Below are 26540 nucleotides of genomic sequence, written 5' to 3'. Positions count from 1 at the left end.
TAAGGGCTTTCTCTGATCTGTCAGACATTGATTATCATGAGCAGCTGCTGTTGGGTGGAACGTGGCAGGCTACCATAGAGGACAGAGTCTTTGAGAAGGAGATTGAGTTGGTAGAGTGAATTAACCCTTTGTTCGTCTCCTTTTCTCATGGTTGCACTTTCCTCCCTATATTTCTTCTGGGGAAATCTTCCTGGTTTCTGTAGAACCAATGGTTTGCTAAATGCCACAGGAGGTTATTAAGGCAGAAATGGATCAGAAATTTGGATCCGTTGCTTTCCAGCCCCAATTTTTTTACTCACTTGGGCATTGGAATTCTTTAAGAATCAGAACAGGTATGTCCCATCACCCGAAAGTATAGATTCTGAACTCCCAGTTCTTATCCCAAACTATGTCTGTCAGACACATGAGTGAAAATTATTCATTGTAAAAATGGAGCTAAATTTGCTACATTTTAAAAAAGCAAACTGTTAGATATAAGATGTTGAGAGATGATTTCATTCTTTATCCATGTTTGCTAAAAATATGAACAGTCTGCTCCCTAGAATCTTGAGATTTTTTTCTCATATCCCATAATAGACTGATCTTAATTCCATTATATCTTTATGGTGATGATAAAACTTAATAAGTATGTGCCACTTGAAAGACACATTATTACTATGATTTCTTCTAAATCTTCCAAAAGTGTCTTATTGATAGGGACAGTACATAAAGTATATGTATTTTTTTAACATTCTTTTTTTTTTTTTTAACATTACCAGTCCTTGTTTTAAAACTGCCACGTCAGAAGAGGAATGAAATCTACTTTTATTTTTTAATCTTTTCATTGCCATCAGTGTATGAACATAGAATTCTTAGAACTCTGGAAATGTAGTTACTTGCTTGAGAGTCTCTTTTCTTCCCAGAGTTCTAATTTGATAACACATAACATTTTTTTCTACAGGTTTATGTCTTCCTTATATAATGAGTATACCTCTTTATTATTTCACTTGAGAATTTTATCTTAGATTCTCAGTGTCTCCTGAACTTTGGGATAGGAAGTATAATGATTCAGAGCCTAGGATGATTCAGACCCTGAGACGTAGAAGACAAGAGTTATGGCTCCCAGAGAAATTGTGTTTCTGCCCTCAAGGAAATAATGTTTTTGCATAAACAGGATGGTTGAACGTAAAACCAAACCAAGGGATTGTACGTAATATAGATCAAGGAGGCAGCTGGCAATTACGATTGTGGTTGCAGTTATGATTGTGGTTTAAGGTTAAGTCTAAACTTCCTGGCAGGCAATACAGACTTTTCATAAGAGGAAGTAGCAACTGAAGAAGGGAAATACATTTGTAAATGGAGAACAACCACACTGGTGCAGACAGATGAGTAAAGGAAGACAAAGACAGAAGGTACGGGAAGCGGGCTCCCAGAGCCCTCCCGTGGGAATTAGGCGTCATACTCTTTCAACAACAACAAAACTCTTAGCAGCTGCTCATTCAGCCATGAAGTTAGCAGAACCCACGCCAGGCAGGAGATAAGTGGAGATGAGCAGGATATGTGCTCTCCCTCAGTGAGCTTCCACTCTAGTAGAAGCAAGAATGAAGTTAAAGTAGAATGTGAGAAATGTTCTCAATAAGGGGAATACCTTAACTCACTATGTCTAAGCTAAAATCAACTGAGGAAAGTTGATAATGTTATTTGTTTAATATACTGTATCGATCAGACATTTATTTAAAATAGAAGTGAATTATAAAATGCACAGACAGTTTTTGAACAATGCTGTGCTTTCAGTGGGCTTCTCTGGTGGCTCAGTGGTAAAGAATCCACTTGCCAATGCAGGAGACATGGGTTCGATCCCTGGGTGGGAAAGATCCCCTGGAGAAGGAAATGACCACCTACTCCAGTATTCTTGCCTGGGAAATCCCTTGGACAGAGGAGCCTGGCAGGCTGCCGTTCATGGGATTGCAAAGAGTCAGATGCAACCTAGCAACTCAACAAAAATGCCTTCAGCAGGTCTTCCAGAGTTCACTAGAATAGGTGTTCTTTGGCAGCTCTTCCAGTATCAGAAACGTAATTTTTTTCAGTAAATATTTGTTCTGGGAGTGAAATTCATCACCTGATACAACCTTACTCAATGAAGAGGGTTTTTTAGGTTGCATTTAAAAACTAATTCTTAGTTGTAAAGACTATATTAGTAAAGAAAGGTGAGTATTTGATGGAAACTGTGGGTTTCCTCCTTTGTATTTTTTTTCCTTTAAATAGAATCATGATTCATTTTTTCTTTGTTTACCTTTTTTTTCCTTTCTTTTTTCCCCATGCTCTTGCTTTTGGATGTTATAATAGACATTGGCCTTAAACTCCAGGCAAGTTAGAAGGAAAGCTGCTTAATATTTGTCATGCTTTTGTCGTGAACATGAGAAAACATAGAAATGGGAAAGAGGACATGCAGCAGGAAGCACAAATAGCAGCCTGAAAGGGAGGATCAGGAATGTGGAGGAGGTAGAAGAAAGTGAATTCAATAAAGGAAAAGGAGCCAGAAAAGCCTCTAAAACTTCAGTTCTTAGAGCAAAGGGAGAATTTGTTTCTGGGGGACAGAGGTGACCATTAACCCCAAGTGATTGCTAGAAGCTCACAAGCTGTAGAGTAGGGTGGACAGAGTTCCAGTCTTGTCACTTTGGAGAAAGCCTGATATGGTATATTCCATCTGGGCATATGCAAAGGGGAAAGAGAGAGAGGGAGGGAAATCTTACTTGTACATGCATTGAAGAAAAAAATCAGAATGGGGAAGGTGCTCATAATTTTGACACATCGGTCCTTTTTTTAAAACATCATGATGTTTGTTGACTTAGCACTGCTAAGTGCTCTAAACTGAAAGGAGACAGGTCTGTGTGTGATGTCCCTGCCAGTGGTACACACACAGACTGAATGCCGCACAGGGACGAGCTCTGGAGAACTGTGTTCCTGTCTGCAGATGTTTTAAAAATACGAGGTGAAACATGAAAATAATAACCCTTTTAAAGTATATGCATTTCAGCGACACATAGTACATTCATAGTATTGAGAAACCACCACCTGTATCAAATTCTAAAATAGCTCGCTTTCTGTCAGAGCAAAAGAAAACCCTGTGCCCCATTAACCAGTCCCTCCCTGTGGGCCCCTCCTCCCAGCCCCTCATAACCACCAATCAGCTTTCTGTGCCCATGGATTTGCCAGCGCTGGATATTTCATATAATTGGGTCTGGCTTCTTTCACTTAGCATGTTTTGGGATTTATCCAGGTTGTAGCATGTATTAGTACTTCATTTCTTCTTATGGCTGAATCGTCCATTTTATAGATACGCACAAATGTCTACCCGTCCCTTTGCTGATGCACGGTTGGGCTGTTTCCACCTTTTGGCCATTATGAACAGTGTTGCCATAAACAGTTGTGAACAAGTTTTTGTGTGAGCATATGTTTTATTTCTCTTGGGTATATGTATACCTGGGAATAGAATTACTGAATCGTAAGGTGAAGTCTATGTTTAACTTTTTGAGGAGACGCCAGAACTGGTTTCCATAGCAGCTGTGCCATTTCCCATTCCCACTAGCAGTGTATGAGGCTGCTTTTCTCACATCCTTGTCAACACTTGGCGTTGTCTGTCCTTTTTAAGTTCTAGCCATCCTGGCGGACGTGAAGTCGTATCGCGTGGTTTTGATTTGCATTTCCCTGGTGACTAACGAGGATGAGCATCTTAGTGTGTGCTTGTTAGCCATTTGTGTATCTTTTTTAAGAGCGTGTTTGTTCAAGTCCTGTGCCCAAATTTGAACTGAGTTGTTTGTTCTTGAATTGTAAGAGTTCTTGGTATGTTGTGGATATCAGACTTCTACCAGTTAAATGCTTTGCAAATATTTTGTTCCATTCTGTAAGCTGTTTTTTCACTTTCTTCAGTATGCTGTTTGAAGCAGTAAGTTTTGATAAGATCTAAATCGTTTTTTCTTGTGTTGCTTACGTTTCGGTGTCACATTTAAGAATCCATTGCAAAATCCAGGTCATAGGAAGAGTTATTCTGTGTTTTCTTCTAGGAGTTTTTTAGTTCTAGCTTTTACATTGAGGTTGTTGAGCTCATTTTTGCTTGTGATGTGAGGTGGGCCAGGGGAGTGTGAGCGCACCTCCTTTATTTGCATATAGATGCCTCGTTGCCCTGGCACTGTTTGTTGTTCCCCACTGAATACTTAGTACTTTTGTTAAAAATCGATTGGCCATAGATGTATGGGTATATTTCTTGACTCTGTTCTGTTCCACTGATCTGTATGTCCGTCCTATGCCAGTATCACACACAACTACTTTGATCTCTGTAGCTTCATAGTAAGTTTTAAGATCAGAAAATGTGAATCCTCAAACTTCGTTCTGTCTTAGTGTCATTTGGCTGTTCAGGGCCTCTTTCAGTTCTGTGGGAATTTGAGGATCAGCTTTTCCATTCCAATAAAGTTTGTTGGAATTTTCATAGGCGTTGTGTTGAATCTGGAGATTGCTTTGGGCACTATTGCCATCTTAAGTCTTAAGCCTTCCAGTCCCTGAACGTGAAATGTCTTCCCATTTAGTTAGATAATTCTTTAATTTCTGCTGCAGAATTTTCAGACATGCTAGAGCATCGTTTCCCAGCGCATTTGGTTTTACGGAGGCCTTGTTTAGGTGCCCTCAGTGTCCAGAGCCGCAGTAGACGGCAGTGTGCGCCTCTCCTTCCAGTGGGCAGTGTTCACCCACCTCTGGAAGGCCTGCGTGTGTATGCATGTGTGTTTAACAAAGTCACCAGGGCACAGGCAAGACTGCCAGCTTTATTCTGCAGAGGAGAGGCCTGGATGTCTAGGTAAGGTCTTCAACAGGATTATGGAGCTGGATAGGACCTCAGGAGGTGTATAGTCCAGCTTCTGAATCATATAGTCTTCTCTTCAGACCCAGAGTTAGCGCAGACCAGAAATACAATTTAAAGCAGACATCTTGTCATTTTATCAAGTTTGTTTTGGTTTATTTATTGTGGTTTTAAAATTTTATTTATTTATTTCATGAGGTCAGGTCACAGCAGAAAGACGCTCTACACAGAAGAGTAGCCAGAGTTGATCATTTCAGCAGTCCCAAGAATCTTATTTTAGAGACATGATGTCTTATATAGGGGCTTTAAAATGGTTGCAGGAAAGCATTCTGGAATGGCCCCTGAGAAAACCTTTCTGAGTTTGAGAGAGCGTACTTTGCCACCAAGCTCCTAAGTACCCTCCTGCCATAACTCTGCATTCTCTTGCTCTGAGAAGAAGGGAGAAATTGGTCACTGAACTTGGGCCTGTTGCTGTGTCTCCCAAACTTGGTAGGTCGCCCTCCACTGTAATGAATACTCAAGAGTACATGTGACGTTTCCTTTGAGACTCTGGTGGCTCAGATGGTAAAGAATCCACCTGCAGTGCAGGAGACGTGGGTTCGATCCCTGGGTCAGGAAGATACCCTGGAGAAGGGAATGGCTACCCACTCCAGTATAATTGCCTGAAGAATTTCATGAACAGAGGAGCCTCGCAGGCTGTATAGTCGATGGGGTCACAAAGAGTTGGACACAACTGAGTGACTAACACTTTTCACACTTTCACTTTCACTTAAGACAGCACAGCACAGCTGGGAAGGGGGAAATGGCCCAGAATCCAGCACTGACTTGTGACTTCTTATATCTGTTTGTAATTTGGTTCCAACAAACTTGAGAGATTCTTGGGCTATAGCTCAGGGGGCACTAACGGCATCTGTTATTTCTGGCGGCATCCCCCACCCCCCTGCAGGGTGCAGATGGTGAAAGATGTTCATTCCAGTAATGGGATGGGCAGTAGGTAGAGATAGAGAGCTCCATTTTTGGTCAGCTTTGGACAAATCCTCCCCTTTCTCCATGGTGAGGGAAGCCAGTATCTCATTGTCCATTACAGTCAGGGCAGATGGGAGCAGGCGATATAATCCCTCTTTTAGATGAGAAGACAGAGCTCAGCGTTCCTTTGAGCAGTTCAGGGTCACAGAAGGAAGTCAGTGAGGAGAGAACCCCAGTCTGCAGAATCCTGACCCCAGTGATCATCTACCGTGTTCCCTGGGAACTGAGAGGCCCTGCCTGTGGGTCCTCTGTACTGCTCCCTTCCTTAGCGTGTTCTCCCCTCCCTAGACTAGCAGCGCTGTCAGCACCATGGGCGGAAGCAGGCCAGTCTGCTCACACTGGTCACTTGATCAGCGGTGGGCTGGTGGGATGGGGTTGTACTTGTGTCCTTCCCCACACAGCAGGCCTTGGCTCGCTCACTGCTTTTTCACCCCTGCTTTGATGTGCATCCCCTTTTTTTTCTTCTTTTTTTTTTTTTAAAGTTTCCCTCCAGTAGGTGGGGACTTTTTGAGTTGCGTGGTTCTGTAAGTGATTTGGAGTTTGGAAGGTGTGTTTAATCCTTGGATTCCTTCCATTCTTTTTAGGTACTGCTGACCCTTTTAGCTCAGGCCAGATTTGTAGCTGGAGCTCTTATCTATCCGTGTGTGCGCTTACGGGTGTGTGTGTGTGTGTGTCTTTCTATATTAATCTCTCATTACTCTAGGGGAGAAAAGGCCTCATATAATGTACTTCACTTACTTGGTGACCTAAGGGCATGGTTCCCTGACACTTGAGACTTTACTTTGAAAACAGTGACGTGAATTCAAAGCTCTCCCAGCTGTAAATCCATACCTTTAGCCACAGCATTGTTTTCCTATTTATCAACTTTTGATGGTTCCTCCTCCTTCCCAGAACAGCTCCACTGAGTTTTAGCAAGTGTGTGTAGCACTAATTCTTCAGATTTATTATGAAGTGCATATATACATTGAATAAAAACAGTGTTCAAGCCCTGCATCACTGCTTTGTCTGCCAAAATATTCATTCATTCTTTTTTTTTTTTAAACTAACTTAACTCACTTACTTGGCTAGCTGCCTAACTGCACCAGGTCTTAGTTGCAGCATGTGGAATCTAGTTCCCTGACCAGGGATTGAAGCAGGCCCTCTGCATTGGGAGCTTGGAGTCTTAGCCACCCCACCATCAGAGAAGTCCCCAAACATTCATTCTTACTCAACTAATATTCAGTTCTTTTTCTTTTTTGAATTACAAAAGAAGCACTCACAGGAAACTTAGAAAAAATGAATATAAAGAAAAAAAAATCATAATCTCACTATTCAGAGATATCTACTTTTAATTTTGATATATTTCTTTTATTTTTTCCTCCTGTTTTAAAATTAAAATGATCATATATGCCTTTAAAAACTTTACGTGGTTATTTTCCCTTATTAGCAAAAAACTTTGTAAACATTTTAAATGGTTTCTTGAATATGGTTTGATATTCAATTACTTTTATTGAAGTTTTTTTTTTTTAAACTTTGGGCTAACTTTTAGTATCTGGATTTTTTAATTCCTAGAAATTTAAAAAAATGGATTCTGTATGTGTGCAGGTGTCTGCTTGTCTTTAAGTATACTCCAGGTCATATGTATTTCAAGGTCTTTGCCTTCAGTAGGCATTTCTGACTTATGGGTTCTTGATCTTTTTCAAAGCATCTTAAGTAGACTAGAACTTCACTGAGCTTTATAGACAGACAGATAGGTAGAAGATACATACGTATGTGTGTAATGTGGATATATACCCACAAGTTAAGGATTAGTCTTTGTTTTATGAAGGAGTGAACATTGAAGCAGACAAATTAGACAAATGGGGCTCTCTTCTGGGTTTTAAATTAACTGTTTACATTTGAAACAGCTGTGTGAAGATGGCAACTACTTATTATAACATTGACTTGAGTGAGCATAGCTTTGAGAGCAGAGTTCAGATTACAGAAATTTGAGCTCTTGTGTGTTACGTTGAGCAAAGCTCTATTTTGGTTTTTATGAATGTTCCTACTCCTGTTCAGGTGGGCCTTCTGCTCCTACCGTAAGTTGTGGTTTTTGAAGAAAGTGAAACTAGATTATGGCATGCTCTGCTTTTGCAAGTTGTATCTCTGACTTTGTTTTCCCTTATAAAATGAAGGGCTTAAAGTAAGGTCAGAATGAGTCTTTTTCCATGTTTAGAGCAAAAATTTGCTTGCTTATAATAAGGAGTCAACATGAAACCTTTACAAAGTCCCTGAGCTCCCAAAGGTATGGCATGCTTCACGTGAAGAAGTGATGGTACCAGTCAACTTTCTCTATGACTCTGCAAGCCTCCTTATTTGTTCTCCTCCTTATTCAGATTCTTTCAACATCTTTAGGAAAAAGTATGGACATCTCTCTTACTCCAGTCATGAGGTTCTTTGAGAATTTTAAGCAGAGTAACTTTGTGAACTTCAACTCAGCAAAAATTTGCTGGTGGCTTTCTAAGCATTCTTGAGGTTTTGATAATGATTAAAATAGACTCATCTCACTTTTCCTTCATGGCGTCTGGTAGGCTCTGTTTGGTGCTTTTATTTTGCCCACCACTGTTTCTGCTCTGTGGGACATAAGACTCACAAGGAGTTATTCCCAGAAATATACCATTTAACCCCAGTCAAGATTTAGTGATGAGGATCCGCAGTGCCCGTTCCAGGCTCTTTGTGCCTTTCTCTACTGAGGCCAGTCAGTGGTTTTGGCAGCCTCCTATCTTTGGCATGGTTTTTCATTTATAAAATAATAATTTTACCTTCACCCGTAACAAAGAGGTTCCAGCGCTTGTCCAACCTCAGTAGTTAGTGTTTGCCTTTCCTTAGCGCACAGGACCTTTAGGACCAAGTTATTTTCCTTTCTGTGTAAAAAGTCTCCAGTAGGCTGGCTGAAGGGCTCCTTCTCAGCAGATGTATCATGCCTTGCCTCTCTAATATGGTTTTTACGTCACGCTCACACGAGCACACCCCGCATCACTACTACTCTCCCTTTTTTACCACATCATTGCATCGTGGCTCCCCATTTTGCCTCTGCTTAACCCCACTGCAGCTTGGCAGGTACATCTCCATTACTGTCTTTAAAATCCCCCACAGTAGCCTAGGGCTTCCCATATGGCTCGGCAGTAAATAATCAGTCTTCCAGTGCAGGAACCTCAGGAGACTCAGGTTTGACCCCTGAGTCCGGTAGATCCCCTGGAGGAGGAAATGACAACCTACTCAAGTATCCTCGTCTGGAGAAGCCCATGGACAAAGAAGCCTGGAGGGCTACAGTCCATGCAGTCAGTCGTAAAGAGCTGGACATGACTGAGCACCCACACACACCAGTAGTCTAATCTCAGAAGCCTAAAGATATTTCTCAGTCTCTGGCTCTCTTTTTCTTTTCTCTTTTTGGCCCTCTCTATAGCATTTAATCGGAGAAGGCAATGGCAACCCACTCCAGTACTCTTGCCTGGAAAATCCCATGAAAGGAGGAGCCTGGTAGGCTGCAGTCCATGGGGTCGCTAAGAGTCGGACATGACTGAGCGACTTCACTTTCACTTTTCACTTTCATGCATTGGAGAAGGAAGTGGCAACCCACTCCAGTGTTTTTGCCTTGAGAATCCCAGGGACAGGGGAGCCTGGTAGGCTTCCGTCTATGGAGTCACACAGTCGGACACAACTGAGGTGACTTAGCAGCAGCAGTAGCATAGCATTTAATGGGAGCTTCCCTGGTGGCTCAGTTGGTAAAGAATGTGCCTACAATGCAGAAGACCCAGGTTCAATTCCTAGGTCAGAAAGATCTCCTGGAGAAAGAATGGAATGGCAGCCCACTCCAGTATTCTTGCCTGGAGAATGCCATGGACAGAGAAGCCTGGCAGGCTGTAGTCCATGTGGTCACAAAGAGTTGGACACAACTTAGTGACTAACAGTCATCTATACAAAACCCAGGAATCCTAGCCACCAGACCAGCAAGGGCTAGAGGCTAGAAACTATAGCATTTAATACTGTTTATTACTTTTCATGTGTTTTCCTTCTCTTGGTTTCTGGATCCCACCTTCTGCTGGTTCTAGGCCTTTTGTCCTTTAATATGCTTTTCTCTATTCTTGCCCAATAAATGGATATTCCTTTAGCTTTTTTCTCATTCTCATTCTCTGAAGTGGCTTCAGCTACCACCTCTGTGCTGATGGCTTCAATTTAGGTCTATACCTAGATCCTTCCTTGTACTTAAGACCCATGTATCTAATTTCCACAGACACCTTATGCTTAATATGATCACATTCACCATCTTCTCCCTTCCAGCTGCCATTCATCAGAGCCAGACACTGGGCTTCATCCAGTGTTTCTCTTTGTGTTTTTCCCACCTCCCACGTGAGTCACTTCATTCACCTCATGTCCCAGTCGCTTCTTCAGCTCCACTTCTGCAGCTCTGCAAGACAGCCTCCCATCACCACTCTTCCACATTGGAGTAGTTGCTAAGCCCTTGTGATTTTTATCTCCTCAGTTTTTCTTGAATTTGTCCTCCTTCTCTTCATCTCTGTCTCCACTTACCGGTGTAGTCCAAACTGACACCATCTCTCACCTGAGTGTGTGAATGCTCAGTCACTCAGTCGTGTCCAACTCTTTGTGTCCAACTCTTTCTTATTTATTTATTTGACTGAGCTGGGTCTTAGCTACGGCATGTAGGATCTAGATCCCCGACCAGGAATTGAACCTAGGTCCCCTCCATTGGGAGCACCAAGTGGAGTCTTAGCCACTGGGCCACCAGGAAAATCCCTGAATCTGGAGTTTCTGACTCCAGGTTTTTTCTGTTCTACTATGGAGACCTCCCTCCCATGGGAGGGTGACGTACCCTCAGTCTTTTGGGAGAGTTAGGAAATGCATTTTACTTCCTTTTTTTTTTTTTTTTTTTTGGCTAACGGAAGGAAGTGAAAACTTTTTATTGCTTGTAGAGAGAGCTGTATCAAATGCAGAGCAGTAACCTACAGGCCACCTTGCTCCAGGCAGACCTTTCAGCACTTTAAATTATAACAAACATTGCTTAAAGTTATTTAGTGTGAAAAATGCCCTTTTCCTTTCTACCCTTTGCTTCTCACTGCTGCCCTGCAGGAATATTTGACTCCACCAGTATTGGGCTCGACAAGAGAAACAGCTGAAAGGTCTGCCTGCACCTTTCATGTTTGCACAACATCAATAACTTGGTTTTTTATTAAAATGGTTGTTAAGGAAATCAGTTTGTGGGGGCTTTATTTGCATAAAGCTGATGTTTTTTGAAGGTTAACTTTTTAAAAAATGAATTAATTATAAATATACTTCCTGTGCATTAGTGGTTTGGTTTTACCTGGTTTTGTATGAGGGACCCATTGTATAACTGGTATAAGCATTTTTGAGGGACCCAGGTGCATTTTAAAATTAGTCTCTTTTTAAAGCACTTTCACAGGCATCTGTTCAATTTTAAGTTTTAGCTTTATGATTACATTAAGATTTGAAAATTTGCCCAGTCCCAGAATGGAGTTTGGCCTTCCCAGGTGGCACTTGTGGTAAAGAACCCATCTGCCAATACAGAAGACAAGACATGTGGGTTCAGTCCCTGGGTTGGGAAGATCCCGTAGAGGAGAGCATGGCAACCCACTCCAGTATTCTTGCCTGGAGAATCCCATGGACAGAGGAGCCTGGTGGATTCCAGTCCCAAGGGTCACAAAGAGTCAGACACAACTGAAATGACTTCGCACACGTGCACGCAAAATGGATTTTATTTTTGTTAGTTTCATTTTTATTAGTTTAATTCTGTGTGTTGGGCTTCCCTGGTGGCTCAGATGGTAAAGAATCTGCCTGCAATGCAGGAAACCCAGGTTTGATCCCTGGGTTGGGAAGATTCCCTGGAAGAGGGAATGGCAACCCACTCCAGTATTCTTGCCTGGAGAATGGAGCGGACAGAGGGAGCCTGGCAGGCTGTAGTTGCAAAAGAGTTGGACATGATACATAGTAACTTTTCATTCTTCTTCCCTTGCTTTTGCAAATCCCTCTCAGAAGGGGGTTTTTGTTGTGATAGTAGAAGCTCCCTTAAACCTTTTGTGTAGAGGGTCTTCTGGGGAGAAAGAAATACTCCAAAAACACTTTGTGGTATGATTTCCAGCTTAAGAAGCCAGTTCCCATTTGATTCCGCCAGTCAGTTCATTCCCTCAGTTGTGTCTGACTGTTTGTGACCCCATGGACTGCAGCATGCCAGGCTTCCCTGTCCATCACAAACTCCTGTAGCTTGCTCCAGCTCATGTCCATCGAGTCGGTGATGCCATCCAACCATCTCATCCTCTGTCATCCCCTTCTTCTCCTACCTTCAATCTTTCCCAGCATCAGGGTTTTTTCCAATGAGTCAGTTCTTCACATCAGGTGGCCAAAATATTGGAGCTTCAGCTTCAGCATCAGTCCTTCCAATGAATATTCAGAACTGAATTCTTTTAGGATTGACTGGTTTGATCTCCTTGCTGTCCAAGGGACTCTAAAGAATCTTCTCCAACACCACACTCCAAAAGCATCAATTCTTCAGTGCTCAGCTTTATGGTCCACCTCTCACATCCATACATAACTATGAAAAACCATAGCTTTGACTAGACAGACCTTTGTTGGTAAAGTAATGTATTGCTCTGCGAATACTTTGAATTATAGTCATTTTGTCGCTTTCCCTCCTGGGAAACACTATGGGTACTTTTGAAGAGGGGGAATTTCCCCCTCTGCTCCTCTTGAGTTCTTGTGATTGTACTACTAAAACGAAAAACAAAAAGGACAGAAGGCAGATTAAGAGGAAAAAAAGAAATGTTTTGTCTTTTTTTTTCATATACACAGAGGTCTTCTAAAAATGAGACCTAAGAAGTAACCAAAGCAGGCAGCTTTTATATGTTTTACATAGTAAATTTGTGAGGAATGACAGCACAAAGAAACTTAGGCTTTGGGTGCTCAATTAGAAAAGAATCTAAACAGAATTTGAGTGTGGGGTAGTGAATCAGAGAAGTAACAGAGTTTGTTTATACAGGCTTCTCAGCTCTGAATTCCTGTCTCTGACAATAAGGGTGTCTGTCTTTCCACCTCCAGATGCAGAAAGCGAACCTTTCACTTGAGAGATTTATTTCCTGCTTTTCAGGGAGACAGAAGAGGATCAGAATTTTTCTTGTTTTTTAATTTCTTATATCAGTGCTTTTCATGCAACTTCAAATAATTAATATGCCATGGTATAGCCATTTTGAGGTAGCCCACTCGGAGCCCCAGCAGTAGTAGCCCCTTTATTATTGGTTTTGGTAACAGAGCTGAAAGCCACTGAAGACTAGAATCAGAGCCACAGCTTTCTCTTTCCCTTGTATCTTCCCCAGCATCTTAACTCAGCAGCTCCAGCCCTGCTGTGACACCTCAGAAGGGATCATTCTGAAATGTCGCAGCTGCCACTAAGTCACATGGAGCAATGGAGCTGGCTGGGAGAGAGGTGCGAGTTAGCGATGGGTTTTTAATGTTCCCATGTAGATCCTTGAAGAAAAATTAAAAGCAGCATTCTTATTTTCAGCCCAAAGATTTAGATATTGTATTTTCCCATAAAAAATGAAGGATGAGTTAATTAGTTGTAGTTTAAGTTGAAGCTGTGATTTCTAAGTGTAGATTTCTAAGTCTATAGCATCAGCAACTATAGAGTTAAGCCTCCTGGAAAGACAAGAGGGCTGAGGGGGCATGTTAAGTAACCTTGGGGCAAGACTCAGCTTTCCCTTTCTCCCTGGCTCTCTTGGCGTTCCTGTGATGAAGCCGTTCTTTGACTTTAATTCAGTGTGGCAGGTCACGTTTCAAACAGGGCCCTTCATAAACTTCTTCATGCATAATAACCCTTTATAATTCTTAATGGGAAGTAGCTGGGCAGTGGGTGATTTTTATATACCATATGTCCTATAGCACAACAGGGCAAGATAAAGGAAAACAGACATCTTGTTACTGGAAATCTTATCAAATCAAGCCCCTGCCTTTGGTGTTATTTCTAACACAATTTTTGTTGTGTAAATACTTCTTAGCAAGGAGAAAAAAGTAGGTTTGACAGTTTACATTTTGATCTGTATTTCTTACATGAGTTGCTAGAGGAAATGCTTACAATTTTTGTTTGTTTTGAAAGTGAAATTCCCCTCGAAAGGTCGTTGCGACATTGGCCCCTGTCATTTCTAACCGTCTTATCCCCCAGCTCATCTGCAGCATGTCAGCTCTGGCTTACCCCTCTAACCAAAAAAGGCAAAGAATGTGTCAGCCTTGCTTCCCTCGGCCAGTTGTCTCCATGTGCTGTGCTGGGCTGTGTTCCCACAGTGTCAGCTGGATCCATAGGAAGCAGGGGGATGTTGGACACATTTTCTACTTCTGGTTCAAAGAATCTTTGAGGCAAAATTCCAGAGTTTTGCCAGGAACATAAATCCTAGGCTCAGTCTTAGAGCCACACCTCTGTCCTTTACCTTCTCTGTTTTCAGCATTTCTTGGCGATCACAGAAACCCAGGCAGTTCATCATGTGTGCCTGCTTCCCCCTGCACTACCTCCCCTCCAGGATCCTGCACCAGGGCAGCAGTAGCCGCAAGTCTGGTAGAACGCCTGCCTGTTTCATGGCTCCCCATGGTGGGGGTCGGTGGGGGCGTGTTTTGCTGCAGTGAGTGCCTGTAGCGAACGGCGGATTCAGCTCAGCGCTTCGCCTCTGCCACCACCCCAGTGTAAATTATGCATGAGCAGGGAAGGCAAAGCAACAGCGCTTCCTGGGTTTGTCTTGTCTTCTTGCTTGCCTGGTAGTGGAGGAAAAGGCAAGTGTCTGAAGATACAGGTGTGAAAAAGAGCCGTGTGAAGTGTGGGTGAGGTGAATCAGCTGGTGGGGAGAGAAGACTGAGAAACAGGAGCAGGGCAGGGGTGGCATCTGCTGGTGTAAATGGTGCAGGGCTCCATCTCTCGAGTTCCTGGACCAGGAAGGGTAGTGGGAGCCTTAGATTAAAGGCTGAGTCCTCTGTTATACACAGGTCTAAGGTATTTTAAGCAAACAGCATGTGACCACCTTGTCACATCATTTGTCTGTGTGCTGAAGAGATTGTGGGATGCAGCACACTTCAGTGAGTCAAAAGAATTTGAATGGGTCTCATCACCTGGAAGTTGGTTTCATGGTGTCTTGAAAAGAATTCCTGATTTCTGCTGAGAACAGGAGTTCCTGAGGGCTCAGTGTGGAACCTTGCCGAGCTTGTGGGTCTTAGTTGTCAGAAAACACAGTGTACCTTGAGGAAAAAGATGCTTGGATTCTCCTGAGGTCTGTCTCCTTTGCCTGTTTAGAACCTAAGAGAATAACGGGAAGGCAGCTATCAAGGGTGTGCCCTGCCCCTACTGAGGGAAGACGTAGAGACAGGTAAATGCTGGATTTGTGTCTGAGGAAGTAGTTTTATTTGGATTCATGCTTAATTTTCTGTTGGTCAGTGGCAGCATTAAGGGCTTCCCAGGTGGCTCAGTATTAAAGGATCTGCCTGCCAATGCAGGTTCAGTCCCTCAGTTGGGAAGATCCCCTGGAGGAGGAAACGGTAACCCACTCCAGTATTCTTGCATGGATAATCCCATGAACAGAGGAGCCTGGTGGGCTACAGTCCATGGGGTCGCACAGACTCTGACACAAGCTGTACATATATACACTTGGGAAAAGGCTGACTCTAATTAAAAAAAAAAAAAAAACGGTTAGGATATCAGAGTCAGTTACTACTAAATCTGTTTGGAAAGTGGAGTTGCTCAGTCGTGTCCGACTCTCTGCGACCCCGTGGACTGTAGCCCCCAGGCTCCTCCACCCATGGGATTCTCCAGGCAAGAGTACTGGAGTGGGTTGCCATTTCCTTTATTTAGGGGACTATAAAATTACTATAGCCTCAGTTTGACCTAATTAGAGCTTGGGGTGAATTGTTTGTCTTTCCTCAAGGCATTAAGTGGGGTCATTCAGCTGTCCCAGTTAAGCAGCTACATATTTTAACAGTTTTGTTTGTTTATTTGTTTGTTTTTTCGGCTGTGCCATATGGCTTGTGGGATCTTATTCTCCCCCTGTCCAGGGATGTTTTAACAGTATTAAAGGCAGTCTTTACCTGTATTTAGATATTCAGAGTATGTACCTAGTGGCTCTTGCTGATACATTTTAACCAGTTGGCCGATTCACCATTTTTCAGAACAGTTTTAGGTTCACAGCAAAATTAAGAGGAAGGTACAGAGATTTCCTATATACTCCCTTATCCCCAGACCTGTCTTGTCTCCCCCACTATCTACGTCCTCCAGATGGGGTACATTTTTGCTCCTGATGAACCCACATAGTGAGCAGTAAAAGTTGTTCAGTCTCTTTGCAACCCCATGGACTGTAGCCCGCCAGGCTCCTCTATCCACAGAATTCTCCAGGCTAGAATACTGGAGTGGGTAGCTGTTCTCTTTTCCAGGGGATCTTCCCAACCCAGGGATTGAACCCAGGTCTCCTGCATTGCAAGTGGATTCCTTACCATCTGAGCCACCAAGGAAGCCCTGATGAACCTATGCTGACACCAGATTAATAGTTACCTGAGTTCACATCGCTGTTGGACATTCTGTGGGTTTGGACGATGTGTAATTCATCACTATTGTGTTTCCACTACCCTGAAAATCATCTGCTTCACCTATTCATCCCTACCTCCTCCCTCCAACCTTTGTATCCATGATTTTGCCTTTTTCAGAATGTCATATAATTGGAGTCATACAGTAGTTAACCTTTCCAGATTGGCTTCTTTCAGAAATAATATGCATTTAAAGTTTCTCCCTGTCTTTTCATGGCTTGATAGCTCATTTATTTTTGTTGTTCAGTCACTTAGTCATGTCCAGACTCTTTGCAACCCCAATGGACTGCGGCTCGCAAGGCTTTCCTGTCCTTCACCATCTCCCGGAGCTTGCCAGCTCACATCCATTGAGTTGGTGATATCATCCGACCATCTCATCCTCTGTCATCCTCTTCTCCTCCTGCCTTCAGTCTTTGCCAGCATCAGGGTCTTTTCCAGTGAGTCAGCTCTTCACATCAGGTGGCCGATAGTATTGAAGCTTCAGCATCAGTCCTTCCAATGAATATTCAGGGTTGATTTCCTTTAGCGTTGACTCATTTGATATCTTTACAGTCTAAGGGACTCTCAAGAGTCTTCTCCAGCACCACAGTTCAAAAGCATAAATTCTTTTGTGTTCAGCTTTCTTTATAGTCCAACTCTCACATCCATACATGACAACTAGAAAAACCATAGCTTTGACTAGATGGGCGTTTGTTGGCAAAGTAATGTCTCTGTTTTTAATATGCTATCTAGGTTTGTAATAGCTTTTCTTCCAAGGAGCAAGCGTCTTTTAATTTCATGGCTGCAGTCACCATCTGCAGTGATTTTGGAGCCCAGGAAAACAAAGTCTGTCACTGTTTCCATTGTTTCCCCATCTATTTGCCATGAAGCAATGGGACTGGATGCTATGATCATAGTTTTTTGAATGTTGAATTTTAAGCCAGCTTTTTCACCTCTTTTGAATGTTGAATTTTAAGCCAGCTTTTTCACCTCCTCTTTCACTTTCATCAAGAGGCTCTTTAGTTCCTCTTTGCTTTCTGCCATAAGTGTGGTGTCATCAATATCTGAGGTTATTGATATTTCTCCCAGCAATCTTGATTCCAGCTTGTGCTTCATCTAGCCCAGCATTTTGCATGATGTACTCTGCTTATTTAATTGAAGTTAAATAAGCAGGGTCACAATATACAGCCTTGACGTACTCATTTCTTTTTAGTGCTGAATAATACTGTGTTTGGATGTACCAGAGTTTATCCACTCCTCTACTTGGCGTCTTGGTTGATTCCAGCTTTGGGTAATTATGAATAAGGCTGCTGTAAACGGTGGTGTGATGGTATTTGTGTGGGCCCAGATATTCAGCTCCTTTGGATAAATACCAGCAAGCATAGTCGTATGGTAAGAGTATGTTTGGTTTTGTAAGAAGCTACCAAATTGTCTTCCAGAGTGGCTGTACCATGTTGCATTCCCACCAGTGGTGTATTTGAGCCTTCCTCTTGCTCTGCATCCTCACCAACATGTGGTGATGTCTTTTCTGCACTCTGACTATTCTAGCAGGTATGGGGTGGTATTTCAATGCTGTTGTTGTTTTTAATGTTTATTTTATTTTTTGCTGTGCTGGGTCTTTGTTGCTGTGTGCAGGCTTTCTCTAGTTGTAGTGAGTGGGAGCTACTCTTCATTGTGGTATGGGGGCTTCTCATTGCAGTGGCTGCAGAGCACAGACTCCAGGGTGTGTGAGCTTCAGTAGCACAGGCTCCAGAGCACGGGCTCAGTAGTTGTGGCAGATGGTCTCAGTTGCCCTGAGGTATGTGGGATCTTCCTGGAACAGGGATCAAACTTGTATCCCCTGCATTGCAAGGTGGACTCTTAACTACTGGACCACCAGGGAAGCCCTCGGTATTGTTTTAATTTGCATTTCCCTGATGACATATGATGTTTTTCACAGACATTTTCTCCCACTCTCTGGCTTATCTTTTCATTCTCTTGGCAGTCTTTTCTAGAGTCGAAATTTTTCATTTTAATGAAATCCAGTTTGTCATTTCTTTCATGGATCATGTTGTTGATGTTGTATGTAAAATACTATCTGCTCTCCATTGTATTGCCTTTGCTCCTTTGTCAAAGATCGGTTGACTGTTGATACATCCTGGGCCCTCTGTTCTGTTGCACTCATCTTTTTGTCTGTTCTTTTGCCAGTATTGCGTTCTTGATTACAACAGCTTAAAGTTAAGTCTTAGAGTTAAGTAGTGTCTAGCTTTGTTCTTTTAATAGTGTGTTGACTCTTCAGAATCTTTTGCCTCACCATATAAACTTTAGAATTAGTTTGTTTATATCTTCAAAATAACTTGCTGTGGTTTTGATTGAGATTGCCTTGGATCTGCAGATCAAATTGAGAAGAACTGACATTGTAAGAGAATTGCATCTTCCTATCCACGAACGTGGAATATCTCTCTATTTATTTACCTCTTCTATGTTCGATCATCAGAATTTTGTAGTTTTCCTCCTGTAGATGTCATAGATATTTTGTTAGCTTTATACTTAAGTATTTCATTGTTTAAAGACTAATGTAAATGGTATTGGGTTTTAATTTCAATTCCACTAGTTCATTGCCAATATATAGGAGAGCAATTGACTTTTATATATTAATGTTGTATCTTGCAACTCTTTTTTTTAATCCTGTTCATCGGCTCCTGCTTTCATCCTTTGTCTAGTGATGCCCTCCTCCTAGACTCATGAACCTGCCCTTAAAATAGAAATGTGTGTGGGTAGAAAACAAGAAGACCTCCCTGGGTCACAAGGAGGTGTGGGCCTGATCCATCCACTTTCAGAGTGCTATGAAAAGAGGACTTTAATGTGGAACATACTTCCTTTCATTAAAATGAATTTTCTCTAATGATATCTAGAATATAATAGCAATCTAAACATGATGAGATATTCACGACCCAGATAATCATGATGGTGTGATCACTCACCTAGAGCCAGACATCCTGGAATGTGAAGTCAAGTGGGCCTTAGAAAGCATCACTATGAACAAAGCTAGTGGAGGTGATGGAATTCCAGTTGAGCTATTTCAAATCCTGAAAGATGATGCTGTGAAAATCCTGCACTCAATATGCCAGCAAATTTGGAAAACTCAGCAGTGGCCACAGGACTGAAAAAGGTCAGTTTTCATTCCAATCTCAAAGAAAGGCAATGCCAAAGAATGCTCAAACTACCACACAATTGCACTCATCTCACACGCTAGTAAAGTAATGCTCAAAATTCTCCAAGCCAGGCTTTAGCAATACATGAACCATGAACTTCCAGATGTTCAAGCTGGTTTTAGAAAAGGCAGAGAAACCAGAGATCAAATTGCCAACATCCTCTGGGTCATGGAAAAAGCAAGAGAGTTCCAGAAAAACATCTATTTCTGCTTTATTTATTGACTATGCCAAAGCCATTGACTGTGTGGATCACAATAAACTGTGGGAAATTCTGAAAGAGATGGGAATACCAGGCCACCTGACCTGCCTCTTGAGAAACCTGTATGCAGGTCAGGAAGCAACAGTTAGAACTGGACATGGAACAATAGACTGGTTCCAAATAGGACAAGGAGTACGTCAAGGCTGTATATTGTCACCCTGCTTATTTAACTTATATGCAGAATACATCATGAGAAACGCTGGGCTGGAAAGAGCCCAAGCTGGAATCAAGATTGCTGGGAGACATATCAATTACCTCAGATATGCAGATGACACCACCCTTATAGCAGAAAGTGAAGAGGAGCTAAAAAGCCTCTTGATGAAAGTGAAAGTGGAGACTGAAAAAGTTGGCTTAAAGCTCAACATGCAGAAAATGAAGATCATGGCATCTGGTCCCATCACTTCATGGGAAATAGATGGGGAAACAGTGGAAACAGTGTCAGACTTTATTTTTTTGGGCTCCAGAATCACTGCAGATGGTGATTGCAGCTGTGAAATTAAAAGACGCTTACTCCTTGGAAGGAAAGTTTGACCAACCTAGATAGCATATTCAAAAGCAGAGACATTACTTTGCCAAGAAAAGTCCCATCTAGTTAAGGCTGTGGTTTTTCCAGTAGTCATATATGGATATGAGAGTTGGACTGTGAAGAAAGCTGAGCGCAGAAGAATTGATGCTTTTGAACTGTGTTGGAGAAGACTCTTGAGAGTCCCTTGGACTGCAAGGAGATCCAACCAGTCCATTCTAAAGGAAACCAGTCCTGGGTGTTCATTGGAAGGACTGATGCTGAGGCTGAAACTCCCAATACTTTTGCCACCTCATGCATGCTAAGAGTTGACTCATTGGAAAAGACCCTGATGCTGGGAGGGATTGGGGGCAGGAGGAGAAGGGGACGACAGAGGATGAGATGGCTGGATGGCATCACCGACTCAGTGCACATGAGTTTGGGTGAACTCCGGGAGTTGGTGATGGACAGGGAGGCCTGGCGTGCTGCGATTCATGGGGTTGCAAAGAATTGGACACGACTGAGCCACTGAACTGAACTGAACTGAAACATGATGAGATACCCTCCCACCTCTTGTACTCCTAAAAGAGGAACAAATGAGATTTTTTTTTTTAAGATGAGAATTGTTTGAATTTAAGATGGTGTGGGAGTGTTAATCCAATCAACCACCTTTTGATCTCAGGTGGACTTGCTAAATTAGTCTGAGGATCACCCGAGAGTAGGGACCCTTGGATTCTGATCCTAGGTCACCTCTCCAGGGAGTCGGTGATTTTCAAACTGTCCTTGAGGAATTCCTCCTTCAACTGAAGTGCTCTCTGTCTACTCTGGATGGCTGTGAGTTGAGGTGGCTTTCATGTGTCAGCTTTGGTCAGAGGATGGTCACAGGGAACAAGGGGTAACTATTACCCTTTTTGTACTAGAATTCAGGAGAAGTTCAATAAATGAATCCATGTCCAGTAACAGAGAATAGGTGTCCTCTGTTAGCTTCTTGTGATTTCTGTAAAACCAGAGGAGAAAACTGTTTGTAGAAGGAAGAGCAGAGAACTTTGACATTTTATTAATAGGTCCTCAGATTTGAAATCAGTTTTTTGTTTCAAGAATGAAAGGTAATTACTGGTACATAGTCCTATCTTTTATATATTGTTAATTCATTGGGCAGCTGTGTAGATACTTACTGTTTGCAGGGCACTGCTGGGCATGGTGGATGCTGGGGAGGCAGTTGGGTTTGGTCCTTGCCTTCTGATGCTTACTGGTTTGTTGGGGGAGTTACTAGGAATAATTTATAGAAGTCATTATTTTAGTTGTGTTAAGTCTCAGAGGAAAGGAAGGGGCTATCAGAAGAGCTGCCTTTCTTTACTTGCCCCTTGTCTCTGTTTGAGGGCTTGTGTGAGCAGCTGTCACTTCAGGGGGAAGGCTGACTGCCAGCAGTCACATAGGGGCAGAGCCTCCCTGCTCATTTCCCCATTTCCCTCTCCCACTCCTTGCTTGGAATTTGTCTTTACAGCTTCAGCTAAGTGTTCTTTTTTAACCTATCTCCTATCTTATCACTCTTCTTCAAACCTTTTGCCTCTCTAAGTATGTGGAAGATGTCTGGCATGAAGGAATCTAGAACATGAAGAAAAACCTTATGGGTACTCCACTTCCCTCATTTTCAGATAAAGAAGGATGGAGGAAAGGAGGGAACACCTCCACAGTCACACTGGAACTTGGGAGTCGGAGCCAGGACTAAGCCCAGGGCGTTGTGTCTCAGCCCAGTGCTCTGTTATGTTCCTGGAGGAGAGGCTTTAGTCAGCAAGGGCCCCGTCTCAGGAGCCACCTTGTCTTTGCGGAAACACCGAAGAGGGTGAAAAAAGAAAAAGTCGAGCCCCAAAGGAGCCATAAACCACGCATGTCCTCTGGCCTAGAGTTGTTACCCAAGACCTTATAGCTGGGAGCTGAGGAAAGAAAATAGTATATTCAGTTCCTATCATCAAGGGAGTCGTATTTTAGAGGAACGTAGAACTCTGACATGTGGAGAGAGCACCTCAGAGCAGTCCATGAGGGGCGCAGTGCTCAGGAAGGCCAGCGGAGAGGGGGACCAGTGTATTGGATGAGGAGGAAAGATTTTCCTAGAGAGGCGGGACTCAGCAGTTGGCGAAGGAGCAAAGTCAGGACCTTGCCGAGACCAGGAGAAGAAAGAGCCCCTCAGGCTTAGGGGGATCCTGAACAAACGGCCAGTGCAGGCTCTGGCCTGTGCAGCATGTGGGCAGGAGCTAATTTTAGAAGACCTTGCACTCAGATCAGTCATGGAGATAGTGTGGCCCTATGCTTCCCTTTATCAGAGGAGGGACTTGATGAAAGCTGGGCTTCTGAAAGATAAGTCCAGGGGCATGTTTAGGGGTGACTGCCAGAAAGCCTCAGCAGGGCCTTGCTACAGTGCCTACGTGTAGAACAAGGAAGTCCTGAACCAGGCGGTGGCGGTGGGAATTTTGAGCTTCTGAAGTCCTTGTCTATGAAGATGCTAACTCTGGGTTAATCTAAGTTTAACACAGAAAATAGTTAGCTCTAGAGTGGTTTTCCTAGTCATGTCTAGGTGGAGCCTTCAAAATAATTGTAAAGCTCAAGCATTATCTTACAGAGCATTTTGAAATAGATAAGCACCAAAGACACTACAAATACATAACATCACTTTTTACTTCCAGATCTCAAGCACTCAGTTAAATACCATTTAATTCACTATTTCCAGTATCGAACTCTAGAGCTTTCATTTTTTGTGTACAGTCTTGCTTTTGAGCATTTGAAAACCTGAGCCTGGTAGCTTAGCTGAATGTGTGAGGGGCTCTCTGGTCAGGAGCACAGGCCAGGAGGCTGAGAGTATCTGTATCAGCTCCTTAACGTAACTGCATCATCTCCTCGGGACCATAAACAGAAGCTTGTTTTCTCTTTGTCCTTAACGTAACTCTTTGTCTCCTCAGGAATATAAACAGAAGCTTGCTCGGGTAACCCAGGTCCGCAAGGAACTCAAGTCCCACATTCAGAGCTTGCCAGACCTCTCGTTGCTGCCCAACGTCACAGGGGGCTTGGCCCCCCTGCCCTCTGCTGGTGACCTGTTTTCAACTGACTAGGGCAGGTGTCATGCCCCAGATTCCCATCTGTACCAGCAGAAAGAAGAGGGCGCGTCATGGTTGGAAATAACCTGGAAGCCCCTGGTTCTGTCCCTCGTTCAGTCGGCCCCCATCCTCAAGAAAGAACCACAGACTCTGATTCTCCTCCCTCTCCCGCCTCTCCTCTGTCGAGCACAATTGAGAACAGTGGCAAATGGAATCCAGTTTCAGTGTATACTTGGAAAGAACACAAACTCACTTCACGTTTCCATGCCCCTGTTGGTTTTCCCTTTTTAGCCCTCTCTGTACGCCTAAGAAGTTATGAAAATCATGTGTAGAAGAATCTTGTCCCTCATGACGACATTGTGTCATGAAAGCAGTTGCTCCTTTTCGAGCTGGGCTTGTTCAAGTTCAGGGCAGGCTTCCGCCAAGGGACTCAGGTCTGGAATCGTTGGCTTTCCTGGCTGCCATCCACCCCAGAGGTTGGAGGCACAACTGTTTTGAGCGTCTTCGCCATAAAGAGTTTGCCAAATCTCAGATTCTCCCTTGTTGTGACTTCTGGCAATGTGTTGTCAGAGGTTAGGTGCATGTGTTCTGTGAGCATACTAGAGAATCTAGCAGTAAAGATTCAAAGCTGATCTGGGACATCAAGCCACAGTTCCGAGACAGACAGACTCACGGGGATCACAAGCATGAATCAAAAATAAGGTATTTCCTCAAGGTTCCTATCAACCTTCCCAGGCTGCTCTGATCAAGGGTCCCAACCTCTGGTCAGGAGCACGTTTCTAGAAACATTATCCTTGCCCCACATTGTGAAAGCTTGAAGGCAGTTATTAGAAATGGCACAGTGGGCCCCTGAAACTGAAGGCTTTCTGGGAGTCCGGGTTCTGCTGTTGCTTTGACCCCTTCTTTGGGGGAATAGGGCACACACTACCAGTTAATTCATTGCGTGGGTGCTTGTCCACAGCATGGTGACTAAACTTGAAACTCTCCCCTGCAGACCTGACACACTGCATGCTTATCTGTCCTTCAGTTCACGCCACTATATGTGTCCTTGTGCCCCGGGGAGGAGGAGTGCTTTGTGTTAGGTGCCGCTGACTAACCCATCTCGGGAAGGGGGAGAGTGAGGGATATTAACTGGGGGGGTCTTAATTCCATTATCATGCCAGCTGACGTTATGACTGTATGATGTAGTTAGGATTTTTATCTTACTTTTAGTAAAGGCTAGGCCTGCTGTCTGTAAATCATTCTCATTTGGTGGGCTGATTTTTGACATTGGAAAGGGCAGAAAACAATTCGCCCTAATAGTGTAATAGGAATTAGAGCCCTGAGGCTGAAATCCAAAAGCTATAAAAGGAATTCCTTGGAGGGGGCTTCAGAATTTCCATCATTTTGAGTTGCTCTTTTCAGGATTACCAAAAAAGCCAATTACATGTGATTCTACATGTTCAACATGTTAGAGCATGATGATGTCTGTTTTTAGAAGTGTAACAGGCTTCCCTTCAGGAAGCTCTCCTGCCTGCCATGAAGTGAAAACAAGGAAAAGTCACAGCAGGTATGCAGTTTAACTCTGTAGAACCTCGTAGCATTTAAGCTATTTTTCAGATTGAATACGGACTGTGTGTTGGTTACATATCGACACTGCCTGTCGTCCTGTCATTATTAAATTAATGGGTCTGTCTGTAAAGTGTTTCTCCCAGAGGCCAAAGGGCAGTAAATGACTTTAGCACAATTGCAGAATGAATTCCAGCCTTTGCTGTATCTGCATATAAGCCCTCCCCGTGTGGTGTGCTGCTGTGGTCTTGCAGGCGAGCCGCTTCCAAACAGATCGCCGTGGGCGCACTCTGTGCTTTCAAAGGAGGCGCGTCTTAGCAGTCACAAACCAACCAGAAAGGTGGAGAAGGCATTTGGTCTCATCAGCTAGATGAAAATGTTATATAACATAATGGATTTTGCCCACTGCTGTGTTTTATCTGATTGAGTCTTTGACTAGAGATTGGTGCGTAATTATTACAGCAAGAGCAAGAAATGAAACTGTAGCAATTATGTAAATGAATGTGTTGGCCTCTTAACACCTGTTACTAGTAGACTTCCTATAAGGAGGTTAGTCCTGTTTTTTTTTTTTTCCCCAATGAAATGCTTTTGGTTTTTAACTCTCAATTCTCCCACATCCTCCCCAAGTGTACTTTTTACTTCGTTTGTTTAATTTAAATGACCCTTTCTCCTTGTGTGTATGAGGTGACCAGGTGGGGTGGGGGTGGGGGGTTTGTTTTGTGTTTTCCTACACTTAGGACATCCATCGGCCTCCAAGACCTTTCCTTTAGGTCATGTTCCTCAGAAAGTCTTCAATCTTCCTTTTTGTTTTGTTTTTTTTCTTAAAGAATATTTTTAAAGCTTAAATTTGTATATTAATTTAGGACTTTATTTAGAAGTATAGGCTGCCATTGGCGGTAGCAGTATATTCTGAAATGTCTCATAGATATATATTTTTGAATAAAGATGGTGTTGTTGAACAACATTGTACAGTGTTTCTTTTCCCTTCCCTCTTAGGGAACCCTCAAAACTTTCTTTGTAATCAGTGGGTAATTAGTAATTACCAATAGAGATTGTACTATCTGTACAGAATCCTGTCTCTTAGGAGTTTTTGTGACAGTTAGTGGCCCATAAATACTCAGCTGTTACATAGAATTTTTGGTTCTTTCCAGGGGGTCAGTTAGCCAGTCCACACAGTATCCAGGAGAGGTACCTCCAGAGTTTTATCCTCATTGTACAGAAATGGGATGGAGAGGTCACATGACTCTTTCTCTAGTACCACACAGTCTCTGGCAGATTAAAACTTGGAAGTTCTTTGATTTCAGTGCTTTTGTTCGTACCACCAGGCCTCCTAAGAGAGATTTGATGCTGGCGGTACAGTGAAAGCCACTCTGAACAGTAAAAAGAAACATGGGAGATAAAAAAGTATTTTTTTGTGGCTTCCTTTTCACTTTTACATTCATGAGACCATATTGACTATTACCAGTTAAAATCCAAAATATTGAAAAATGGTTTGAAATACAGTCCTTTGAAG

At 42.9% G+C, this 26540-nt stretch overlaps 1 protein-coding gene across 1 annotated transcript in view; it reads left to right on the top strand.

Moving 5' to 3' along the window:
- Positions 1-25991, top strand: part of RPRD1B (regulation of nuclear pre-mRNA domain containing 1B) — a 57896-nt gene extending 31905 nt beyond the window's left edge. Inside the window, exon 7 of the mRNA XM_027558570.1 lies at positions 23345-25991. Within this exon, the coding sequence (XP_027414371.1) occupies positions 23345-23494 (150 nt within the window). The 3' untranslated portion in view covers positions 23495-25991. The remainder of the gene's footprint in view (positions 1-23344) is intronic.
- The last annotated feature ends 549 nt before the right edge of the window (positions 25992-26540 follow it).

The sequence above is a fragment of the Bos indicus x Bos taurus genome, chromosome 13 (genome assembly GCF_003369695.1).
Source record: "Bos indicus x Bos taurus breed Angus x Brahman F1 hybrid chromosome 13, Bos_hybrid_MaternalHap_v2.0, whole genome shotgun sequence".
NCBI lineage: Eukaryota > Metazoa > Chordata > Mammalia > Artiodactyla > Bovidae > Bos > Bos indicus x Bos taurus.
Note: the sequence above shows the minus strand (reverse complement) of the source record. Positions and strands in the feature narration are given on the sequence as shown.